The 23,100-nt window shown below is 43.9% G+C and overlaps 1 protein-coding gene across 4 annotated transcripts in view; it reads left to right on the top strand.

Moving 5' to 3' along the window:
* The window catches only part of LOC123999082 (mucin-5AC-like), a 37,031-nt gene that overhangs the window by 1,157 nt on the left and 12,774 nt on the right, over positions 1 to 23,100 (top strand). The window contains exons 1-3 of one of the 4 annotated variants that reach the window (XM_046304460.1): positions 2,110 to 2,321; positions 16,689 to 17,400; positions 17,727 to 17,814. In XM_046304460.1, the coding sequence (XP_046160416.1) occupies positions 16,779 to 17,400; positions 17,727 to 17,814 (710 nt within the window). In that variant the 5' untranslated portion in view covers positions 2,110 to 2,321; positions 16,689 to 16,778. Of the gene's footprint in view, positions 1 to 2,109; positions 2,322 to 16,683; positions 17,401 to 17,726; positions 17,815 to 23,100 lie in introns of those variants that run through there. The other 3 variants (XM_046304457.1, XM_046304459.1, XM_046304456.1) reach the window with 3 other exon arrangements.

The raw sequence follows: 23,100 nt of genomic DNA, 5'->3' as shown, positions 1-23,100 counted from the left end.
TGCCAGTGAGCGGCTCAAGCCATAAAGAGGATGTTTTAGATTCGGAATTCGATTGCAATTGGGAGGGGGGTGATGGGGCGGTGGCAGCCCTGTGCGATGGCTGAAATTGATCACCAGCTATTTGGCTAACCGACGAATGAACTGGCTAATATAACATCCTTCCTTTTAGGTAGGGATCTGTGTGTATTCATTTGGATGATTTGCCTTCTCAAAAGCAATTCGTCGTATTCACTTCATTATATCAACTTTTCTTCTCTCATCCTCCATGGCTGACGCCTACTATTGTTCTGTGCGGCCAAGTGGTCTCTAGTGAGAACGGCTTCGTTCGTTGCCCTAGGCGAAATGTTGGGCAATTTAGGCTAATTCTGTTAGTCTTTTGCATTAGTCAGAGAACATAGCATCGGCTACTTTTGTAGAATGGCTTAAGTGCTATACTTTATTAGGTTGAGAAGTCTTTGACGACTCACCCAATTCTTATGATTATTAGAACGTGAGACATGACAAGTACTGTAATCTCAATGCAACAAAACACAATTTGTTCAAATCATATAGGCAAACATTGTGGCTTCAGGCTATGAACTCCGAGCTGTTTTTTGCTTGTGTTAATGCTATGCAACCAGACCACACTCCTCTCTCCAAAATAACAATGGTGAATAATGTTAGTCTCCAAAACCCTCAACGTGCAGCTACCATATACATTTACAACTAATCATTATAGATGGCCCATGGGCCTAACCTCTGCCCCTGATGTTCGGATGACAATGAGCCTTTATAGGGTGGGGTAGTGGGCATGGGTAGGTCAATATTCTGCAATGATCTGTCATGAGGTATTGATGCCACTCAGGAATAAATTGCATCTCAGGGTGATTGCGAGCACTTGTCTGGCTTAGAGAGGCTCCAACATGCTAGTCAACCCTCTGGTGCATTAATGAGCGATGGCTGACTCACAAAGCAAGCAAGTGAATGAGGCAGTGGGATAGAGACACGCTCAGACATGGGCATAATGCATTCATTTGAAATTAAATGTAGATCCTGTTTTACCCAAGTGCTGCTGGCTTGTTACATTTAAAAAAGTGTATCTGTCATGTCTATGAATCGAATCATAAGACAGATTTCGGGTTCAATATCCTTTATCTTGTTTTAGCAAAACAACCAATGTGCCAGCATTGTGACATTTGGTACCAAATTCCCCTTGCCACTTCAGTTTCACAATAGGCTGAAAATGGATTCCTCCTCCACTCATGTCTCCGTTTTAGTAAGCCTTCTGAAACAGTTGGCCAAAGAAGGGCTTAGATGTCTACAATCAGAAGAGATGCAATTCCATGTGGAATTCATACCATAGCATTCTGGAGTGATTTTATGACCTACAGTTCTCTTTGCTCTGCCCTTCCTCTTACCTATGCCATGGGCTGTCAGGGAGATGCATACAGTAATTTGTGCCTCTGCTTGCCCTCAGGCGTAGTAGGCTAAATAGATTGATTCAGTGACGTCCCCAAACGGTACATATTCAAATTGGTGTGTCCTCTGCCTGCCCTGGACTGGTCCCCTACTCACCAGATCCCTCTCAGGCTGAACCAAGGCCCAGGGTTCTGGTCTGAAGGACACTTTCGACTGCGCCTACAGTCTTGCTTCGGTACTGCAGTTTATCTGATGTCCGGCTCAGAAAGACAATTCCCATAGACGGCCCCATATAGAAGTCAGATTAAACTGGATGCAACTCAGATATAGACGGTCCATGACTCGGCCATCTTGGATGCTGTCTCTACTACTTTTATTGCTCAGTGGGTTGAACTGTATAACCTTTGGCACTTTCTGTCACCATCGCTTATGAGTAAAGTCAGAGCTGGCAACTGGCCTGCAGTCGTGAGATTATTTTAACCACAGACCTGGGACTGTAGTAGTGGTTTCTGTAGTGCCACTCCATTGTTTGCCATGGTCGTCATTACTGTAATGTGTACTTTCCAGATAAAGGCCTGATAATTCTGCTACGGACATTGGTCCAGCCAAGATAGCTGCCTCAGTGGTATCACAGTTGTCAGTCCTGACAGTTGCTGCGCAGTTTTGAGGGTATATATGCCAGCAGCTGCAGTAATTAATTTTCTGTGTTGAGGCTCTGAATTCTTCCAGTGGGAGGCTGGATAATGGACATGGTTCAGAACCCTGTTGCTATGCCTCCCTCACCACTTTCACAATTTTGCCTGGATTGCTGTGGTTGCTGACTGGCTGCGATATAGCCTTAACGTCTACTCAACATGGAAATTATCTTTAATGCTGTCAGAAACTAAAGGCTTGCTGGTTTCTAGTAGGGATGAACGATATATGTAAGTAAATCTAATTAGATAAAGATGGCAACATCGGTATCGGCCCGATGTAAAGTTTAACGCCAATGTGCAAAACGGATGTCAAAGCTGACGTGCATACCTATATAACCGAGGTACATGACATTATGAAGCCACATAAAATTTTGCACTACACGTGCAACACAGAATTCCTAACAACCTAGCTCACAATGTATGCTGTGTGGATCGAGCAGTCATTTGAAAGAGTAAACTCAAAGGCGAAATCCATTAAAGCCAGGATAATGCAATTCATTGCCTTTGACAATTAACAGTTCTCTGTCGAGCGTGATGTTGGCTTTCACCCTCTGGTTGAGCACCGGTACATACTAGAAGTCGACCGATTATGATTTTTCAACACCGATACCGATTATTGGAGGACCCCCCCCAAAAAAAGCTGATACCGATAAATCGTCCGATTCTTTTTAAATTTATTTGTAATAATGACAATTACAACAATACTGAATGAACACTTATTTTAACTTAATATAATACCTCAATAAAATCAATTTAGACTCAAATAAATCATGAAACATGTTCAATTTGGTTTAAATAATACAAAAACTAAGTGTTGGAGAAGAAAGTAAAAGTGCAATATGTGCCATGTAAGAAAGCTAACGTGTAAGTTCCTTGCTCAGAACATGAGAACATATCAAAGCTGGTGGTTCCTTTTAACATGAGTCTTCAATATTCCCAGGTAAGAAGTTTTAGGTTGTAGTTATTATAGGACTATTTCTCTCTATACCATTTGTATTTCATATACCTTTGACTGTTGGATGTTCTTATAGGCACTTTAGTATTGCCAGTGTAACAGTATAGCTTCCATCCCTCTCCTCGCTCCTACCTGGGCTCGAACCAGGAACACATCGACAACAGCCACCCATGTAGAGCAAGGGGAACACCTACTCCAAGTCTCAGAGTGAGTGACGTTTGAAACACTATTAGCGTGCACCCCGCTAACTAGCTAGCCATTTCACATCGGTTACACCCGCCTAATCTTGGGAGTTGATAGGCTTGAAGTCATAAACAGCGCAATGCTTCAAGCATTCCGAAGAGCTGCTGGCAAAACGCACAAAAGTGCTGTTTGAATGAACGCTTACGAGCCTGCTGGTGGTGTCTACCATCGCTCAGTCAGACTGCTCTATCAAATCATAGACTTAATTCTAACATAATAACAAACAGAAATACGAGCCTTAATATGGTCGAACCCGGAAACTATCATCTCGAAAACAAGACATTTATTCTTTCAGTGAAATACGGAACGGTTCCGTATTTTATCTAACGGGTGGCATCCATAAGTCTAAATATTCCTGTTACATTGCACAACCTTCAATGTTATGTCATAATTACGTAAAAGTCTTGCAAATTAGTTCGTAAAGAGCCAGGTGGCCCAGACTGTTGCATATACTCTGACTCTATATGCAATGAACGCAAGAGAAGTGACACAATTTAACCGGGTTAATATTGCCTGCTAACCTGGATTTCTTTTAGCTAAATATGCAGGTTTAAAAATATATACTTCTGTGTATTGATTTTAAGAAAGGCCTTGATGTTTCTGGTTAGGTACACGTTGGAGCAACGACAGTCCTTTTTCGCGAATGCGCACCGCATCGATTATATGCAACACAGGACACGCTAGATAAACTAGTAATATCATCAACCATGTGTAGTTATAACTAGTGATTATGATTGATTGATTGTTTTTTACAAGGTAAGTTTAATGCTAGCTAGCAACTTACCGTGGCTTCTTACTGCATTCGCGTAACAGGCAGGCTCCTCATGAGGCAGGTGGTTAGAGTGTTGGACTAGTTAACCGTAAGGTTGCAAGATTGAATCCCTGAGCTGACAAGGTAAAAATCTGTCGTTCTGCCCCTGAACAAGGCAGTTAACCCACTGTTCCTAGTTCGTCATTGAAAATAAGAATGTGTTCTTAACTGACTTGCCTCTGTAAATAATGTAAAAAACGGCAAAATCGGCCTCCAAAAATACAGATTTCCGATTGTTATGAAAACTTGAAATTGTCCCTAATTAATCGGCCATTCCGATTAATCGGTCGACCTCTAGTACATCCTACCAAGTGCGCTATTATTCAGATGTTGTCCTATCGGAGTTGCACAGTAATAGCGTCACAACATACTATGGAACGCCATTTGGGTCTTTGCATATCAAAAAAGATACACGTCAAATAACACAGTTCTATTATAGAAGGTTGTGTGTTCTGAATTTGCAGGTGTAAGCCAAGCGTCACCACTACTATCAGTAGCACTGTCAAAGCTGTACAAAAAAGTCTGCAAATACCGGCCATGAACGATTGTTTACAATACCGCGTTGGTAATAAAGCATTATTTGTTCGACCGCAACTTCTGGGGTAGCTAGCTTTAGCTTGGTACCTAGCACCAATACAACCAGCCTGAAAACAATGACCAGTAGAAACTGCAGTCATTTTCATTGTCTTAGCAATGATTTAGGAATCCTTGTAAGTATTTGCTAGGTAGCCACTTGTTGTTCGCCTATTCAAATTGAACTTCAGTTCATTAAAATAAACAGCTAGCCAGCTACTTAATGTTAGCTTTGGGCAACAGGGTTACAAACAGCCAGCTAGCTTCATCTGGCTAGTGAGGCTTGACCGGACCAGGTTATGTATTGTGAAACAAGCCACAATAACGATTAGGCACAATAGTAGATTTTGCAGTTTACCTTCAAAATAAAAGTACCTCTTTTGAAAGTGATGTATAAGGTTACAATTGGTGGAATCATGCCATATTTAGACTACATAATGTTAAACAAGGTTGGGATGTGAATCAATGAAATGGGTTATCCGTCTATTCGGTGACACCCACAGAACACAACTGTGAAGAGTTTACGCAAATATTAGCATGGTTTCTTATCGCAGGACTGTGAGAAATCACCTCCCCAGTCAGCCTATTGTGTATTGACATTCATATTGCACTGTACAGCTTTACCTCAGGATTGGGAATCAATGAAATGGGGTATTAGTCTACTCAATACCCAAGATATTTTTTCCCAACGTCCCCCTCAGAGTTATCAGACTCAAACATCCACGCAGTATTGTTTTTCCTCGGGAATAGTGTTCAATACACATAGGCTGACAATGAATGTGGCTCAATTCAGTTGTTTCAGAGTCCCACAATAAGAGCAATGACGCTAATATTCTCTGGGTGTCACTGGGTAGACTGATACCTAGCTATACAGCTAGCTAACTATATAGCTACTGAACCAGATTGTCGTTTTGCTATGTTTTGGGGTAAAAACACTGTTTGCATTCATGAGCTAGCTATCTTTTTTTATGCAAGCACTGTAGGTGCGCGAGATAACTTTACCAGCATCATAGCATATGTATCGATGAATCGTTGTGACATATGAAATACGAGTGATAGTGTAATAACTACGTAAACAATTAATGAACCCGTTAAATTATTATGAGACGTGCAATCATATCCAGGTCCTGATTGGTCAACAAGCTTATTTGACACGTCAAATAGTGTTACCTTTTTGACACGCAATGACCCAAACGCCGTTCCATATAAATCCTGGTTGAGAATGAAACGACTGAACAAATGAACAATGAAACAGCACAGCAAGTAAGTGAAAGAAATTATTTAAGAATAATTGAGGCCACTGTTGTGCTTCAGACATTTTTTGGTACCCTTCTGCAAATCTGTGCCTCAACACAATCCCGTCTCGGAGCTCTACGGACAATTCCTTCGACCTGCTTGGTTTTTGCTCTGACCTAATATTGACAGGTGTGCCATTCCAAATCATGTCCAGTCAATTACATTTACCACAGGTGGACTCAAAGTTGTAGAAACATCTTAAGGATGATCAATGGAAACAGGATGCTCCTGAGCTCAATTTCGAGTCTTATAACAGAGGGTCTAAATACTTGTGTAAATAAGGTATTTCTGTTTTTTATTTGTAATTTGCAAACATTTCTTAACCTGTTTTCGCTTTGTCACTATGGGGTATTGTGTGTAGATTGATGGGGGGGGGACTATTTAATCAATTTTAGAATAAGGCTGTAACGTAACAAAATGTGGAAGAAGTAAAGGGGTCTGAATACTTTCCGAATGCACTGTAAGTGTTGCCATGGTTTCCACCTGTTTACTGTCGTGTTTCATTTTGTTCTGCCCAATTCATTCAGCATTATGTCAGTGCTGTGGCGGCCTGTCTACACCATGAGCCAGTCTGGCATGACATGGGTGCCTGAAGTTCCCGATGACAGAAATATGGCTACAGTAATGAGAGTTGAAATGGGGGGAGTATTTGTCAGGTGTTTTGAGTCATTTGAAATGCTATTGTTCTGTAATTTCTATTTAAGAAGACCTTTGACCCAAGCCCCAAATACCATGTAAATTTCTGGGTAATGACTAGGTAGAGTTTTATGTGGTGTTAGCCTAGCTGTTATTTTGATGATAAGCCCTGGTTAGCCCTGGTGGTGTTGACAACCTGCGAGGGATCAGATTCCATCTGGAACGTGCCTGCTCTGCTTCAAACAGGAGGACATAATCCTCTTATGGCCAGAGTCAGTTCCAGTAGTGAGTGGCTGCTAGAGAGCTGGAGCCTCAAGGGTATGTTTTGCTGTCCCGTCCAGATGCCTGCCCTGTTCCTCTCCATCCTGTCTGGTGTTATCGATCCAACCCACCAGATGGCTCTATCTGGCCTAATGTCATTTACCCCCTGAGTGGAGTCTGTCAGTGGGCACATTGCCCATTATGGAGAAGGACCTGCTCTTCAAGTTACATATTACCCTCTCCTTCAGTCCCTCCACACCAGCCTCACTGGTGGGTAACCCCCAGGCAAGGGACCCCATTAGTGGAACAGGTCCCTGTCTGCCTCTCTAATGCACTGACGCTTCTCACAGTCTGAGTAGCCCACATCCTCACTTTCTCCCCCACGATCAATATCGGCATGGTCAAGATCACCATCACCCCGCTGTTCCTCTCAGTGGTCTACTGTAGGTAGACTGTGTGCTGTTGAGACCTTGTTTGTTGTCGGCTCCGTCTCTCCATTGTTGTGATGGAGCCAGGTCTTTTTGTTTGGTTTCTGGGACACACTAGGCCTCTGTCCTGGGCGCTCCCTGTCTCTGTGGGTAGTCTCTGGCCCGGCGCTGGAGGACAGTCGGCCTGATCGTACAGGATTAGCAAATCTCTTTGTCCAGGGTTAACAAGCTCTGTCATGTGTTAATCTCCCTGTCCCCGGGGGGCCGAGTCTCCTGAGGCTGGGAGATGGGTGACGCATGCTGGTAAAGTGGGGGTAGTGTGTGTGTGTTTGGGATCAGCATATTCACCAGATGGGTCCGGGGGCGAAGGTATGTGATGTAGATAGTAGAGGTCGACCGATTAATCGGAATGGCTGAGTAATTTCAAGTTTTCATAACAATCGGAAATCGGTATTTTTGGACGCCGATTTAATTTTTTACATTTTTTAATTTTTTTACACCTTTTATTTATTCTTTATTTAACTAGGCAAGCCAGTTAAGAACGCATTCTTATTTTCAATGACGGCCTAGGAACGGTGGGTTAACTGCCTTGTTCAGGGGCAGAACGACAGATTTTTTACCTTGTCAGCTCAGGGATTCAATCTTGCAACCTTATAGTTAACTAGTCCAACGCTCTAACCACATGCCTCTCATTGCACTCCACGAGGAGCCTGCCTGTTACGCGAATGCAGTAAGCCAAGGTAAGTTGCTAGCTAGCATTAAACTTATCTTATAAAAAACAATCAATAAATCAATCATAATCACTAGTTAACTACCGTAATTTCTGGACTATTAAGCGCACCTGAATATAAACCGCACCAACTGATAAAAAACCAAACATGTATTTTGTACATAAATAAGCCGCACATGTCTATAAGCCGTAGGTGCCTACCGGTACATTGAAACAAATGAACTTTACACAGCCTTTAAACGAAACACGGCTTGTAACAAAAATTAAACATTGGCCTACCAAGAAAGTCATTGGTCACTATCTTCCTCCTCCTGTGCACTGAAACCACTGAAGTCATCTCCTCCGGTGTCGGAGTTGAATAGCCTCAGAATTGCTTAATCCGATGTTGGATCGTTTTCATTGTCGCTCTCGTCACTTTCTTTCGGTAGACAAATTCCCAGCTGAACTGCCCTCAACAACACACAGCAGTCCAGCCTTTCGAAACCCGTTGATGATAGTGGATTTTTTTGACAATGATCCACGCTGTCAGGACCCACTGGCAGACTTGACCATAAGTGGCTCTTCGCATGCAGCCCGTTTTAGTGAAGGATTTCTCACCACTTGTCATCCAAGCCTCCCACTGAACACGGAGCACCACCTTAAATGCACGATTTACACGGATGTCGAGTGGCTGCAAATACTTTGTTGTGCCCCCAGGAATCACAGCTGGAATTGAGTTTGTCCTCTTGATGGCTTCTTTTACAGAATCTGTTATGTGGGCCCTCATGCTGTCCAACACGAGCAATGCCTTGTTCTTGTGAAAGAATCCTCCCGGTCGCTTGCCGTAACACTCCGTATGCCATTCATGCATTAGGCCTTCCGTCATCCATCCTTTTTTGTTGACTTTCATAACAATTCCTCTCGGGAATGTTTCTTTTGGCATCGTCATGTGTTTAAAAATCAACATGGGTCGAAGCTTTTCTCCCGATGCCGTGCAGCTCAGAACACAGGTGAAGTGCCTTTTTTCATGCCCAGTTGTTTTCAGCGTGACGGATGATTCGCCTTTCCTGTTGACAGTCCGAGTGAGAGGCAGGTAAAACGTCAGAGGAACCTGATCCATATTTATGATGTCGTGCGGGCCGATGGAATGCTCCTCTATCTTTGCATCAGTGAATTTGCAGAAGTTTGAAACTTTTTCCTCGTAGTCGGGAGGGAGCTGCTGACACAGACTCGTCCGTACCCTGATGGACAGGCCTTTACGTCTCATAGATCTTAGACAACATGCTGGTCCACCTCTAAAATCCTCAAACTTCATTGCGGTGGCGATTGTTTTGGCTTTCAGTCGGATCTGCACAGTTGAAACACCTCGGCCGTCTGCTCTCTGTGTGTTGACCCAGTCTTCAAGCTCATTTTCTAGTTCGGGCCATCTGCTTTTCTTCCCTCTGAAAGCTTTTGTTGTCTTTTTGCACTGAGTCAGTTCCTCACGCTGCTGTTTCCAACGTCTTATCATCGACTCGCTCCCGTGCAACAGCTCTATTTCCTTTTTCAACAGCCAGTTCGATCGCCTTCAACTTGAAAGCGGCATCATATGCATTTCTCTGTGTCTTTGCCATGATGAGGGTGACAAAATGACTACCGTAATCAGAATGATGGGAAGTTTGAGCGCGCTCGATTTACGTCACATTATGTGACGGTGCTCGTTTTTTTGGCGGCATGAATCTTGTGAAAGCGGGAAAAATCCATAAATTAAACCGCAAGGTTCAAAGCGTGGGAAAATGTAGCGGATTATAGTCCGGAAATTACGGCACACATGGTTGACGATATTACTAGTTTATCTAGCGTGTCCTGCGTTGCATATAATCGATGCGGTGCGTATCGTTGCTTCAATGTGTACCTAACCATAAACATCAATGCCTTTCTTAAAATCAATACACAGAAGTATATATTTCTAAACCTGCATATTTAGCTAAAAGAAATCCAGGTTAGCAGGCAATATTAACCAGGTGAAATTGTGTCACTTCTCTTGCGTTCATTGCACGCAGAGTCAGTGTATATGCAACAGTTTGGGCCCCCTAATTTGCCAGAATTTTAAGTAATTATGACATAACATTGAAGGTTGTGCGATGTAACAGCAATATTTAGACTTATGGGTGCCACCTGTTGCAATACGGAATAGTTCCGTATTTCACTGAAAGAATAAACGTCTTGTTTTCGAGATGATAGTTTCCGGATTTGACCATATTAATGACCTAAGGCTCGTATTTCTGTTTGTTATCATGTTATAACTAAGTCTATGATTTGATAGAGCAGTCTGACTGAGCGAAGGTAGGCACCAGCAGGCTCGTAAGCATTCATTCAAACAGCACTTTCGTGTGTTTGCCAGCAGCTGTTTATTACTTCAAGCCGATCGTCTCCCGGAATTCGGCTGGTGTAACCGACGTGAAATGGCTTGCTAGTTAGCAAGTTAGCGTGCTAATAGCATTTCAAACATCACTCGCTCTGAGACTCATATGTTCTCATGTTCTGAGCAAGGAACTTAAACGTTAGCTTTCTTACATGGCACATATTGCACTTTTACTTTCTTCTCCAACACTGTTTTTGCATTATTTAAACCAAATTGAACATGTTTCATTATTTATTTGAGGCTAAATTGATTTTATTGATGTATTATATTAAGTTAAAATAAGTGTTCATTCATTATTGTTGTAATTCAGGTGTCTGTCACACAAGATGTTGCCTTGACTGACACAGGCAGCAGACCAGTGAACAAGAGAAAATCATATTCCTGAACTGAGTTTACTTGGTCCATTGTCTGTTACCAAGACCATTGAGTTGTCAATGGAAATCATAAGGTTGAAACCATGGTGCATTGTAGGCTATAGCCCAGGAGACAGAGCAGAAAGCAGCTGATTTGGATCCTGTCTGGGGAGTTAAGTGTCCATAGCCTCATTTGTCGGGCATGTCCTGACGTCACCGCCCGAGACGGGCCTCACAATCCCTTCTTGTCTCCCACCGTGTCCAGGGAAGGAATTCCGTGGAGAGGAGTCAACTTTGTTTGGAGTGGTTTGTTTGTGTGTGGGGCAGGGGCGGCTTCCTGACCTTTGGCCGGGCCTGTTTGGGAATGTGCGAGTTGCGATTAGTATCAGGGTGATGAAGGCAGCGCACTGACTCAGCTGGGACGGTGTCATGCGTCTTTTGTACCACCCTGGCTCCCCTTTCTTAGCTGGGCAGCGCACAGCAACAATCAGTCCCTCAGTCTCTTGGGTTCTGTTTAGATAGCTGCCCCAAGGCTACAGAAGTGTATAATGGTTTCTATTAAAGCAGAGAGAGGGACGGTACCATGCAGGGAAAGCTAATTGAGCGGAGAGATGAACTGCTGTGTGCAGTAGTCGCTGAAAGGGACTATGATGATGAGTATGGTGTAATATAATGCTTTTATGATGATGATGATGATGATGATGATCATGCGTTCTCTTGAAGCCTTGGAAAGCATGTGTTTTTGGGTGTGATCTATTGTAAGTTCCTGAATGACATTTAATCACACTTGCAGATTTGTCATTTTCCACAATGTATTAATTGTACTTTGAAATGAATGATGATATTAGTAATGCACAGCAGCTGTTCAGGGTTTAGTGCCAAGAATTCCCTCTGAGATGATACATGATGGAGCGTATTAATGGGAGGGAACTTTAGCTTTTGGAGGCGGTGCTGTTAGTTTCTGTTTTGGGCCCTCGGTAGCACCCACTAGCACTCCTCTGTTTCCCTTCTCTTCTCTTCTTTTGTATCAGGACCATCTGCACCAACCCCAAAAGAAGTTGTTGCCATGGGTCTAACCTTTTATTCTTTGTGTAGTCTTGTCTGTGTAAGACTGGTAGTACCACCCATTCTGGTTTCACCTGCTACAGTCTCAATTCTCCAGACTTGCTTGTAAGACTCAATGCTACATCATTCAACAAAATGTTTCATGTTTTCTGGTCCTCAACGCACCATGTCTGGTGTGTATGCTTGTCCTCCCTCAGAGGAATGGTGGACTGCTGCAGGGTTTTAGAGTTTACCTCTGGCCCTATGCCAGTGTGTGGTGCCTCAAACATTAATGTTCACTTAACAGAAACCTTGTGGAACTTATCTCAGCAGTGTTGAATAAGAGCAGTGGTTTCTAGATGAAGACGCCACACAGTCTCAACATTAAACTGAGAGATGTTCTGTCAACACAGGCACCACGGCGTCTTAACACTGGCCGAGGAGTAAAGACACCAGATCCCAGTGTTGGCAGCATGTGGTGATGAATGTGTGTTGATGGGTTCAGAGGCCGTTAAACTGGCCTCTTCAAACCAGACTCCCGACCGTTAACTCTTGAATCCTCTCTCTGGTGCCACGGTTATCAATTCTATCGCTAGGCATTAAGGGAAGGTTACGGGAGCGTTAGGAGAAGCACACCAAACTGATCTCCTGTTCGCTTGCCCCGACTTCCTTCCGCTACAATCCTCCCATTGACAGCTATTTACAGCTGACCCTGGGGGACATGCAGGCACAGAGAATGTATGTACACACAGCAGTGTACTAGGAAAGCGGTGGCGGTGGCCATTGCTAGCTATTCATAAGTGCCGTTGACCGCTGTGATTTTCAGTAGCCAGGCTCTTGTTCCTGGCAAAGGGAGGCCCTGATTAGACATGCACACACTGGCCACCAGGAGAGACAACATTAAGTTAGCATTTAGCCCATCCACTCCTGCTGGGAACATTCATTGGGAATTGAACTTGTATCATTTACGCCAATAGGTTTTTGTCGATTTGTGTTTTATCAAACAAATTGACCTAATGCCCCAAAACACAGCCATACACATGCAAAAGCTTGTATAGGTGTTAGAGGTCGACCGATTATGATTTTTCAACGCCGATACCGATTATTGGAGGACCCCAAAAAAAACAGCTGATACCGATTAATCGTCCGATTTCTTTTATTTATTTGTAATAATGACAATGTTATGTTATTTGGTTTAAATAATGCAAAAACAAAGTGTTGGAGAAGAAAGTAAAAGTGCATTATGTGCCATGTAAGAAAGCTAACGTTTAAGTTCCTTGCTCAGAACATGAGAACATATGAAAGCTGGTGGTTCAATATTCCCAGGTAAGAAGTTTTAGGTTGTAGTTATTATAGGACTATTTCTCTCTATACCATTTGTATTTAATATACCTTTGATTATTGGATGTTCTTATAGGCACTTTAGTATTGTCAGGGTAACAGTATAGCTTCCATCCCTCTCCTCGCTGCTACCTGGGTTCGAACTAGGAACACATCGACAACAGCCACCCTCGAAGCATCGTTACCCATCTCTCCACAAAAGCCGCGGCCCTTGCAGAGCAAGGGGAACAACCACTCCATGTATCAGAGCGAGTGACGTTTGAAATGCTATTAGCGCGCACCCTGCTAACTAGCAAGCCATGTCACGTCGGATACACCAGCCGAATTCCGGAAGTTGATCGGCTTGAAGTCATAAACAGCTGCTGGCAAACACACGAAAGTGCTGTTTGAATGAATGCTTACGAGCCTGCTGGTGCCTACCATCGCTCAGTCAGACTGCTCTATCAAATCATAGACTTAGTTATAACATGATAACACACAGAAATACGAGCCTTAGGTCATTAATATGGTCAAATCCGTAAACTATCATATCGAAAACAAGACGTTTATTCTTTCAGTGAAATATGGAACCATTCCGTATTTTATTTAAGGGGTGGCATCCATAAGTCTAAATATTCCCATTATTGCACATCCTTCAATGTTGTGTCATAATTACGTAACATTCTGGCAAATTAAGCGGCCCAAACTGTTGCATATAAGTGACACATTTTCACCTGGTTAAGGTTGCCAGATTGAATCCCTGAGCTGACAAGGTAAATAATCTGTCGTTCTGCCCCTGAACGAGGCAGTTAACCCTAGTTAAAGATTAAATAAAGGTGTTAAAAATATTTTTTAAATCGGTGTCCAAAAGTACAGATTCCGATTGTTATTAAAACTTGAAATCGGCCCTTCCCGATTAATCGGTCGACCTCTAATAGGTGTACATACTGAGACTCTGCACAGTTTTTTAAAAGGTCAAAGTGGCGATTACCGTTAGAATATACTCATGACCTGATTATCGGCTGTGATTGGGAGTCCCATAGGGCGGCGCACAATTGGCCCAGCGTCGTCCGGGTTTGGCCAGTGTAGGCTGTCATTGTAAATAAGAATTTGTCCTTAACTGACTTGCCTCATTAAATAATACATTTGAGGACTCCTCTCACGCTTGTGTGTCTAGGCAATCCGAAAAGCGGGATCTCCCAGTGGTGTTGGAGGCCTGCCAGATATCAGTATATACAGTATAGGCCTGTAAGTGTCTGCGGTGTCTGTGAGACACACAGAGGCATGAATATGGCTCTTGGAGGATGATCATACTTTGCCCAGCTGGTGTTCTATGGTCAGCTGCTGAAGTGCATTAAGCGTCTTGTCTATGATTGATTAACAATAATGAGATAAAGGTGTGTGTGTGTGTGTGTGTGTGTGTGTGTGTGTGTGTGTGTGTGTGTGTGTGTGTGTGTGTGTGTGTGTGTGTGTGTGTGTGTGTGTGTGTGTGTGTGTGTGTGTGTGTGTGTGTATTTCATCACCTGTGTGTGTGTTCTTTGTTCCCTGTATCTGTGTTGCTCATTGGTGAGGCTTGTACAGAATGTTATGGTGGATGCAGTTTGATAAGATGGAGCAGCTGTTTGGGAAGATATCAAAACCATCACTGTCCAAGGGACATTTTAAAAACGCTAACTTATTTATCTTTCTGAACCTAAGCTAACAATGTATAAATAAAAACATGCAACTCTACATGACAGTAGCAACATATGTCTGGACTTATCTTCCTCTCTTTATTGCTTCCCTAAATAACAATGAATTCTCCAGACAACATGGACAGGAAGTTGTTCCTCTCCTCTTGGGGGGTGGCGAGCGTCCTTGGGGTTGTGATGCAGCTGGTTGACCCTTGTCATCTTCTATCTAGGCTGCAACCCACATCCTGTAGCCGTTTAGCAGCCGACAGCTTCTGATATCCCACTCCAATGAACAAAGTATATCTAACACACTACCATCTGTGGAAAATCCGCTTGAGATGTTTTACACAGGTAATCCTAACGCTATCCATCTCTAATCAAGCATATGACTGCAAAGACAATCAAACAATATTTCAACAAAGACAACTACAACATTGCAGGCTTGTCCAAAGTCAGTCAAAATATTGCCAGTGCCAACACATGTATCATTGGGCGTAGTTGTATGTTCCTTACTACATAAGGTGATGTAGACGGGGCGAGGGCCTTAGACTAGAGCTGTGTAATCTCCCAACTGGAGGAAAAAGAGCAGAGCAGTGTTCCTCTGGCTGAGGGCTGGAGATTTATCACCACAACAGAGCAGAGCTGGGAAAAGCACAGTCAAAGCTGTCTGGCTGTTCAGCAACTGCAGGAATAGAACCGTTCAGAACACAGGAAGGGGAGGTAGAGAGAGAAAGGAACCGATTGGATTTGACTTGATTTTTTCTAGTTGAGTTGTCTGGGCTATCGACGTGTGAGAGTCCCTGGTGTCAATCTGGAGTTAGGTTTTGTTGTTTTTCTTTTCGAAGGTTTGTAGTCAGGGCAGGCGTCTGATGTTAGTGTAGAGCTCTGTTTTTGGCAGAGCGGCATGGTGTGAGGACCTGGTTCTTGAACAGAGCGTCTCTGTTGGACTGAGCTTAACATGTAAATGTGTGAAACACGGTTGCTGTTGCTTTCACTTGCATCCAACACACACACACACCTCACTCCAAATGTGACTGCTGTGTCACTCAATTAAGTTGATTGCCCTGTGCGCTGTGTCTGTGTGTGTGTGTGTGTGTGTGTGTGCGTGCGGTATGGATTTTCTCCCCAGGGCTTTTCCTCTCTCCTTCTCCCTCTCTCTCTCTTCCCCTCTGGCCTTGCTCAGCTGCTCAGACCATCTGTGCGAACGCAAACAGAGAACAGAGAGGTAGAAAGAGTGGGGGAAGTTGAGGAAAAGGCTTGGAGAAAATGGGAGGTTTGGCAGGGGAACGAAGGAAGGCACAGTAACGTATTTAGTTTTAGAGGATGAGTAAGGGATGAGAGCAGAGAGAAAGGGGGGCTGTGTGGGGAGTGGTTCCAGGAAGCTGACAGTATAGACTCTCTCCACTAGAAAGGAGGGGGAGCAGCAGCATCTGGGTATGGGGGAGAGAGGGGCTGAGTGGAAGTGGAGAGGCCTTCTAGAGTCCGAGCAGCGCACTGTCGTTCCAAGCTTTGCATACTGTATCCCCTGTTCCCACGCTCCTCAGGCCAAGCCACTTCCTCTACCTCAGTGTTGCTTCACCGTGGAGCCAAGTCTCCTGTCCTGTCAGACTACTGACTCTTTACGGATGTTTAGCAATGAAGCTCTCTGCAGAATGGCACATCCTGTTCTGTCTGCTCCTAATCTGTTAGGATCATTGACCTTAAACACATTTGCTCTACTTTCAAAACAATATTTCTGCATGCGCCGTATGTAGTGTTTGTCTGTATATCTGTCTGTAGGAAAGCCTTTATCTGATCCCTCTGTGGCCTGTCTGCTGATATGAAGGCTCAGTGTCATGCATGTCTTGTCACAGCCTGACCATGCTATTCTCTTCTCTTTGCCAGATCAGACTCCACCATCACCTGAGAGCAGTCACCATCTTCAGTCTCAAGCTCTCCAGCCCTCCTCTGCAGAGACGGACAGCCAGGACTGAGGGGAGATGAAACCGGATGGGGTTGCCACGGCAGCGATGGAGCCAATGGAAGCACTGGACGCCGATCCGGTAAACGAGCCAGTTGTGATGGGAGAGGAGCCTAACCAGGCTGCGCCGGCACCTCAGACGGAGGGAGTTGGCCAGCAGGGAGAGATGGGGCAGGGCGAGCCTCATCCAGAGCCAGCCCAGGTGGCCCCCACCAAGACGGGAAACAGCAAGGCTGCAGCAGACCCAAAAGCCAAGACCAAGGCTCCCGCTGCTAAGACAAAGCCTGGGACCACCACCACAATTAAGACCGCGGCCGGACCAGGGTCTCGACCCAACACCGCTCAGAGCCGATTGACCAATGGGGTTTCCAAGCCACATGCCAACGGAGTGGCCAAGAAGACCACCACTGGAGCCCCAGAGAAGACCACGCCCAAGAGGCCCGTAGGCACAGCCGTTGCCCCTACCACTAAGACCACCGCCAAGGTTGGTGAGAAGAAGCCAGCGGGCACCACCCGCCCTGCCTCGGCTCCTGCTGCCACCAACGGGGTGAAGGCCACCACAGGAACAGCAGCAAAGAAGACACCTGCCGCGCCAACTAATGGTGTCAAAGCCACCACCACCGCTGCTAAGAAGCCCACAGGTAACATTTAGGACCAGTCATTTTCAGTCACTGAAAGCTACGTGAAGCCTTGCATTTGTCATAAGTTGCCAATTGTCTTCTGTACACAGCAAATGTACATTTTCCCGGAGGCAAAGTATGACATGTACTGTTTTGTATTGGGAAGGTTGGCATACTGCACATCCAGAACAAACATAGAAACACATTGGCCTGGTTCCTCAGGAAATAAATGTTATGACATAAATCATTGGCTGCGTCTTTCAAATGAAAAAAATCTTACTCATGTTGTATATCAATCTCTTTGTCATTCCCTCTCTTCCTCACCTTCCCATATCTCATCTCCCCAGCTCCCCGGCCTGTCTCTGCAGCTACCACCAAGCCCAGCACTGCCGCCGCTCCCAAGCCTGATAGGCCTCCTGTTTCCAAGACAACCAGGTAGGCCAACCATTGGCATAGAGCTCGTAGCCCCTCCCAGGGGAGAGACTGAGTGTGTAGATAACATAGGAAGCAATTGTATGTAATTGGTCCTCACTTCAGGCAAAAGCTGACTGTCTACCTAGCTGGGCAGCCTTTTGTTTGATGCTGACTTCAATTCACTGTTTTCTAATTACATTTTTTTTTTAACTAGGCAAGTCAGATAAGAACAAATTCTCAATGATGGCCTAGTAATAGTGGGTTAACTGCCTTTTTCAGGGGCAGAAAGACAGATTTTTACCGTGTCAGCTCAGGGATTCGATCTTGCAACCTTTCGGTTACTAGTCCAACGCTCTAACCACTAGGCTACCTGCCGCCCCAATACATGTGCAACTACAACAGCAGTAAATCATTGTTTTAATAAATTCAGCGTAATGCTCCAGTTGCGACTGAGAAGCCAGTTGCTTCATTTGGGAATGTTGCAGACTGAAAGGGACTGGTTAAAAACTCTGGAGAAACAGGCACAATGTCCCTACACAGAGAGGGGCTTTAAGACGTCCCCAGAAGTAGGCCAGCAGTCACTCTGAGCCAGGTCTCGCAGCGCTGTTTTGGGTTTGCAAATCACATCCAGAGATTAGTCTGCACCCCTCAGAATAAATAATAACCAACTCCAGGAGACAGACCAGGGTGTTTTGGACCTCTGTTTGGCAGTGAGTAGAATCAGGTCAGATTAGGCCCAGACAGTACCTGAGTCACGCTGTGTGGCGTTCCAGCAGAGACAACCTTAACCCCAGGGAGGAACTCCAGAGAGTCATGGGCTGCGGCGAGGTGGCAAAAACAAGCCTTTTGTCTGTGAAGAGGGGAGGATGACCAGGGATGTCCTAAGGTGTTTGGCTGTTCTTTGAATAGGCCCTCACTCCCCCTGCCCAACCCCCCTTTCCCCTTCTGTGTTGTTTGTGTACCAAGGGAACTGTGATCTCCTACATAGTTCCTTACTTTTCATAGTTCCCCCTCCAACGATCTGACAGGATCTAGTGAGTACATACTAGTCAACAGATAGCGATTTAGTATTTTTTTGCGAGTGCGACAATTTCTGGTGAAGTTAAACTATGAGGTAAGTGAGAACTTTAATCCATACATTACGGAACAAAACAGTCAACTTTGCGTTGTGCAACATATGGCTGAGGGAGATAGCGTGGCGGCTGATGGATGCAGTGAGCGTTGTGTACCCAGCCAGCCTGCACTGGAGGGGTAATAGACTGTGACAGGGTCATAAATCTCTGCTGTAATTAGATGTATCTCTATTCCCTTCCTGCTCCCTCTTTTTAATGCATGTCTGTATCAGATGAGCGTATGAGTGGATACGTTCTGGCATATCAGGCACCGCCTGTCTCCCTGCTCACTGAGACCACTGACTCTCTCTCACACACACAATACTCATTTTATCCCTCAATTAATTCAAGTTCACTCTCGGGAGATTTTCTTTCTTATTAGACAGAAAAGATTGGAAAGCAAATATATATATTTTTTTTTTTCGATCCTACAGCTACAAATGACCTAAATCTAATTGGACTGAATCACATTATGGCTGTGACAATTATAGAATAAGGGGTAGGCTAAATGTCATGCAAATGGCCATGGTTGTCTTAGTTGTGATTTTTAATAGAACAAATGTTTTGTGCTTGTGATGCATTTTTGAAAATGTCCTACGAGATACTTAATGAATACAACACAGCTTTGGTGACACTCCCGTCTCACAAACAAATGGTTTTTAACAGAGCCATATACAGTGGGGCACAAAAGTATTTAGTCAGCCACCTGTAATTTTCATCATAGGTACACTTCAACTATGACAGACAAAATGAGAGAAAAAAATCCAGAAAATCACATTGTAGGAGTTTTTATGAATTTATTTGCAAATTATGGTGGAAAATAAGTATTTGGTCAATAACAAAAGTTTATCTCAATACTTTGTTATATACCCTTTGTTGGCAATGACAGAGGTCAAACGTTTTCTGTAAGTTTTCACAAGGTTTTCACACACTGTTGCTGGTATTTTGGCCCATTCCTCCAGGCAGATCTCCTCTAGAGCAGTGATGTTTTGGGGCTGTTGCTGGGCAACACAGACTTTCAACTCCCTCCAAAGATTTTCTATGGGGTTGAGATCTGGAGACTGGCTAGGTCACTCCAGGACCTTGAAATGCTTCTTACGAAGCCACTCCTTTGTTGCCCGGGCGGTGTTTTTGGGATCATTGTCATGCTGAAAGACCCAGCCACGTTTAATCTTCAATGCCCTTGTTGATGGAAGGAGGTTTTCACTCAAAATCTCACGATACATGGCCCCATTCATTCTTTCCTTTACACGGATCAGTCGTCCTGGTCCCTTTGCAGAAAAACAACCCCAAAGCATGATGTTTCCACCCCCATGCTTCACAGTAGGTATGGTGTTCTTTGGATGCAACTCAGCATTCTATGTCCTCCAAACACGATGAGTTGAGTTTTTACCAAAAAGTTATATTTTGGTTTCATCTGACCATATGACATTCTCCCAATCTTCTTCTGGATCATCCAAATGCTCTCTAGCAAACTTCAGACGGGCCTGGACTTGTGTCCCCCTGCTTAAGCCAGTACGTCTGGCACTGCAGGATTTGAGTCCCTGGCGGCGTAGTGTGTTACTGATGGTAGGCTTTGTTACTTTGGTCCCAGCTCTCTGCAGGTCATTCACTAGGTCCCCCCTGTGTGGTTCTGGGATTTTTGCTCACCGTTCTTGTGATCATTTTGACCCCACGGGTGAGATCTTGCGTGGAACCCCAGATCAAGGGAGATTATCAGTGCTCTTGTATGTCTTCCATTTCCTAATAATTGCTCCCACAGTTGATTTCTTCAAACCAAGCTGCTTACCTATTGCAGATTCAGTCTTCCCAGCCTGGTGCAGGTCCACAATTTTGTTTCTGGTGTCCTTTGACAGCTCTTTGGTCTTGGCCATAGTGGAGTTTGGAGTGTGACTGTTTGAGGTTGTGGACAGGTGTATTTTATACTGATAACAAGTTCAAACAGGTGCCATTAATACAGGTAACGAGTGGAGGACAGAGGAGCCTCTTAAAGAAGAAGTTACAGGTCTGTGAGAGTCAGAAATCTCGCATGTTTGTAGGTGACCAAATACTTATTTTCCACCATAATTTGCAAATAAATTAATTAAAAATCCTACAATGTGATTTTCTCATTTTTTTTTCATTTTGTCTGTCATAGTTGAAGTGTACCTATGATAAAAAATTACAGGCCTCTCATCTTTTTAAGTGGGAGAACTTGCACAATTGGTGGCTGACTAAATACTTTTTTGCCCCAATGTATTTGAAAAGTTTGGACATTGAAGTTTATGCATATTATGATGCATTCACATAACCCTGTGTTCCATGGCAGCTGTAACAGCTCCCCATGTACAATGTTGACCAATAGCAATTAACAGAATGTTCAGATTTTTAAACAATGCTATGTACAAGATTCCAAATTCTCATCATGAATGGATAAAGGAAATGCTAAAAGGCATTAACATGGTGTCCATTCTAAAAGCTATGAATATAGACAGGACTCTGGTTTTGACCGCTTGGAACTTCTCTCCCAACCATGCCGTTTTGCTCGTAAAATGATTAAGCTACCAACTTTACCCAATTCATGTAAAAAATAACAAACTGCTATTGGGTCAACTATAGGGTACAAAACATTAGGAACACCTTTCGATGACACTGTCCAGGTGAAAGCTATGATCCCTTATTGAGGTCACCTGTCTCCTCCCTTTCAATCTGTGTAGATGAAAGGGAGGAGACAGGTTAAAGATGGATTCTTAAGTGTTGATATGATTGAGCCATGGATTGTGTGTGTGTTCCATTCAGAGGGTGAATGGGCAAGACTGTGGGAAGCACTGGTGTCAACATAAGCCAGCATCCCTGTGGAAAGCTTTCCATACTTTCTAGTCCATACCTGACGAATTGAAGCTGTTCTGTGGGCAAAAGGAAGGTGTTCTTGATGTTTTGTACACTCCCTGTATACTTGGGATATGAAGTTGAATCCCCCTTCACCTAAAATGAAGTTATTAAGATGATTATGATGATGATTTTGTTCCTGGATATTGCTTATAATTATCGGTTACACAATTATACAATAATTCTACCAGCTCTACGCATCATGGCTGTTTTGTTTTGGTTCCGTTGACATTTAGCAAGTCCGGTCTGTGTTCTGTTTGTCCTGAAACTGTTACGCCTTTTGTTCTATTTTAGTCTCACTGCTCTGACCCCTCCAAACACTAGATCCAGTCTGCTGGTGACACATCTCAGATTTATTCTGAAGTTCAACCTCAGACTTTGTCGGTGGCAGCTGAAAATATGTGTGTGAAATGAATAGCCTGCAGCAGCACACGATTTCTCAGTATTCCACCTCTCCTTTTACAGTAGCACTTAATACCTGTCACTACTTCCTGGTTGGTGGGTGTGGTAGAGGTGTGAACACTATTTGGCCGCGATGTGTGTGTGTGCCATTGTTTTTGCAGTACCAATTTGGCTGTGTGATGAGGTGTGCACACATTTGCTCAAGCCAACACTGTTGTAGGGCTTTTTGTACTCTCTGTGTGTGTCTGCTGTTTGATACTGATTGCCTGTATAATGTTAGATCTACAGCTTGTGACAGGAAACCTCTGGGTCTGATTTAGTGGATCCTGAAAAGTCATTATGTAGTGTTGGACACAGTGGGTGGTGTGGGGGAAGGTATGTGTGAAGGCGTGTTTTTGAGTCATAGTTGAGATGACATCATGCAGCGCCAGTCATTGCTCATTGGGTGTGGGTTTGCTTGTATGCGTATGCTGGTGTTGTGTATATGCTGTGCAGGCCTTTATTGCTGGGAGGCTGTATATGTTAATCACCCATACGTAGAATGTATGCACACATGACTGTAAGTCGCTTTGGATAAAAGCGTCTGCTAAATGGCATATATTATTATTATTATTATTAATCAGCACGTTGTATGTGTGCATGTAGTCGAATAACAAAATCGTGCCAACGGTCGTTGCCCTGCTGCTAGCGCTTAGCCAACAAGTCTTATTTGAGTGTTTTTTTGTTTTGTTTTTTTCATTGTTTTCTGGTATTATTTATTACTTCTGTTGTTGTTATTGACATGACTCTGTTATTGATTAATGTACTGCGTTGTTGAGGAAGCTAGCACAAGCATTTTCACTGCACCTTTTATGCCTGCTGTACACTGACAAATACAATGTTATTTGATGGCGTTTAATAGAGGTCGACCAATTATGCTTTTTCA

This window comes from Oncorhynchus gorbuscha, linkage group LG16 (assembly GCF_021184085.1).
Source record: "Oncorhynchus gorbuscha isolate QuinsamMale2020 ecotype Even-year linkage group LG16, OgorEven_v1.0, whole genome shotgun sequence".
NCBI classification, from domain to species: domain Eukaryota; kingdom Metazoa; phylum Chordata; class Actinopteri; order Salmoniformes; family Salmonidae; genus Oncorhynchus; species Oncorhynchus gorbuscha.
The sequence above is the reverse complement of the archived record's forward strand: the minus strand, read 5'-3'. Positions and strand labels throughout refer to the sequence as shown.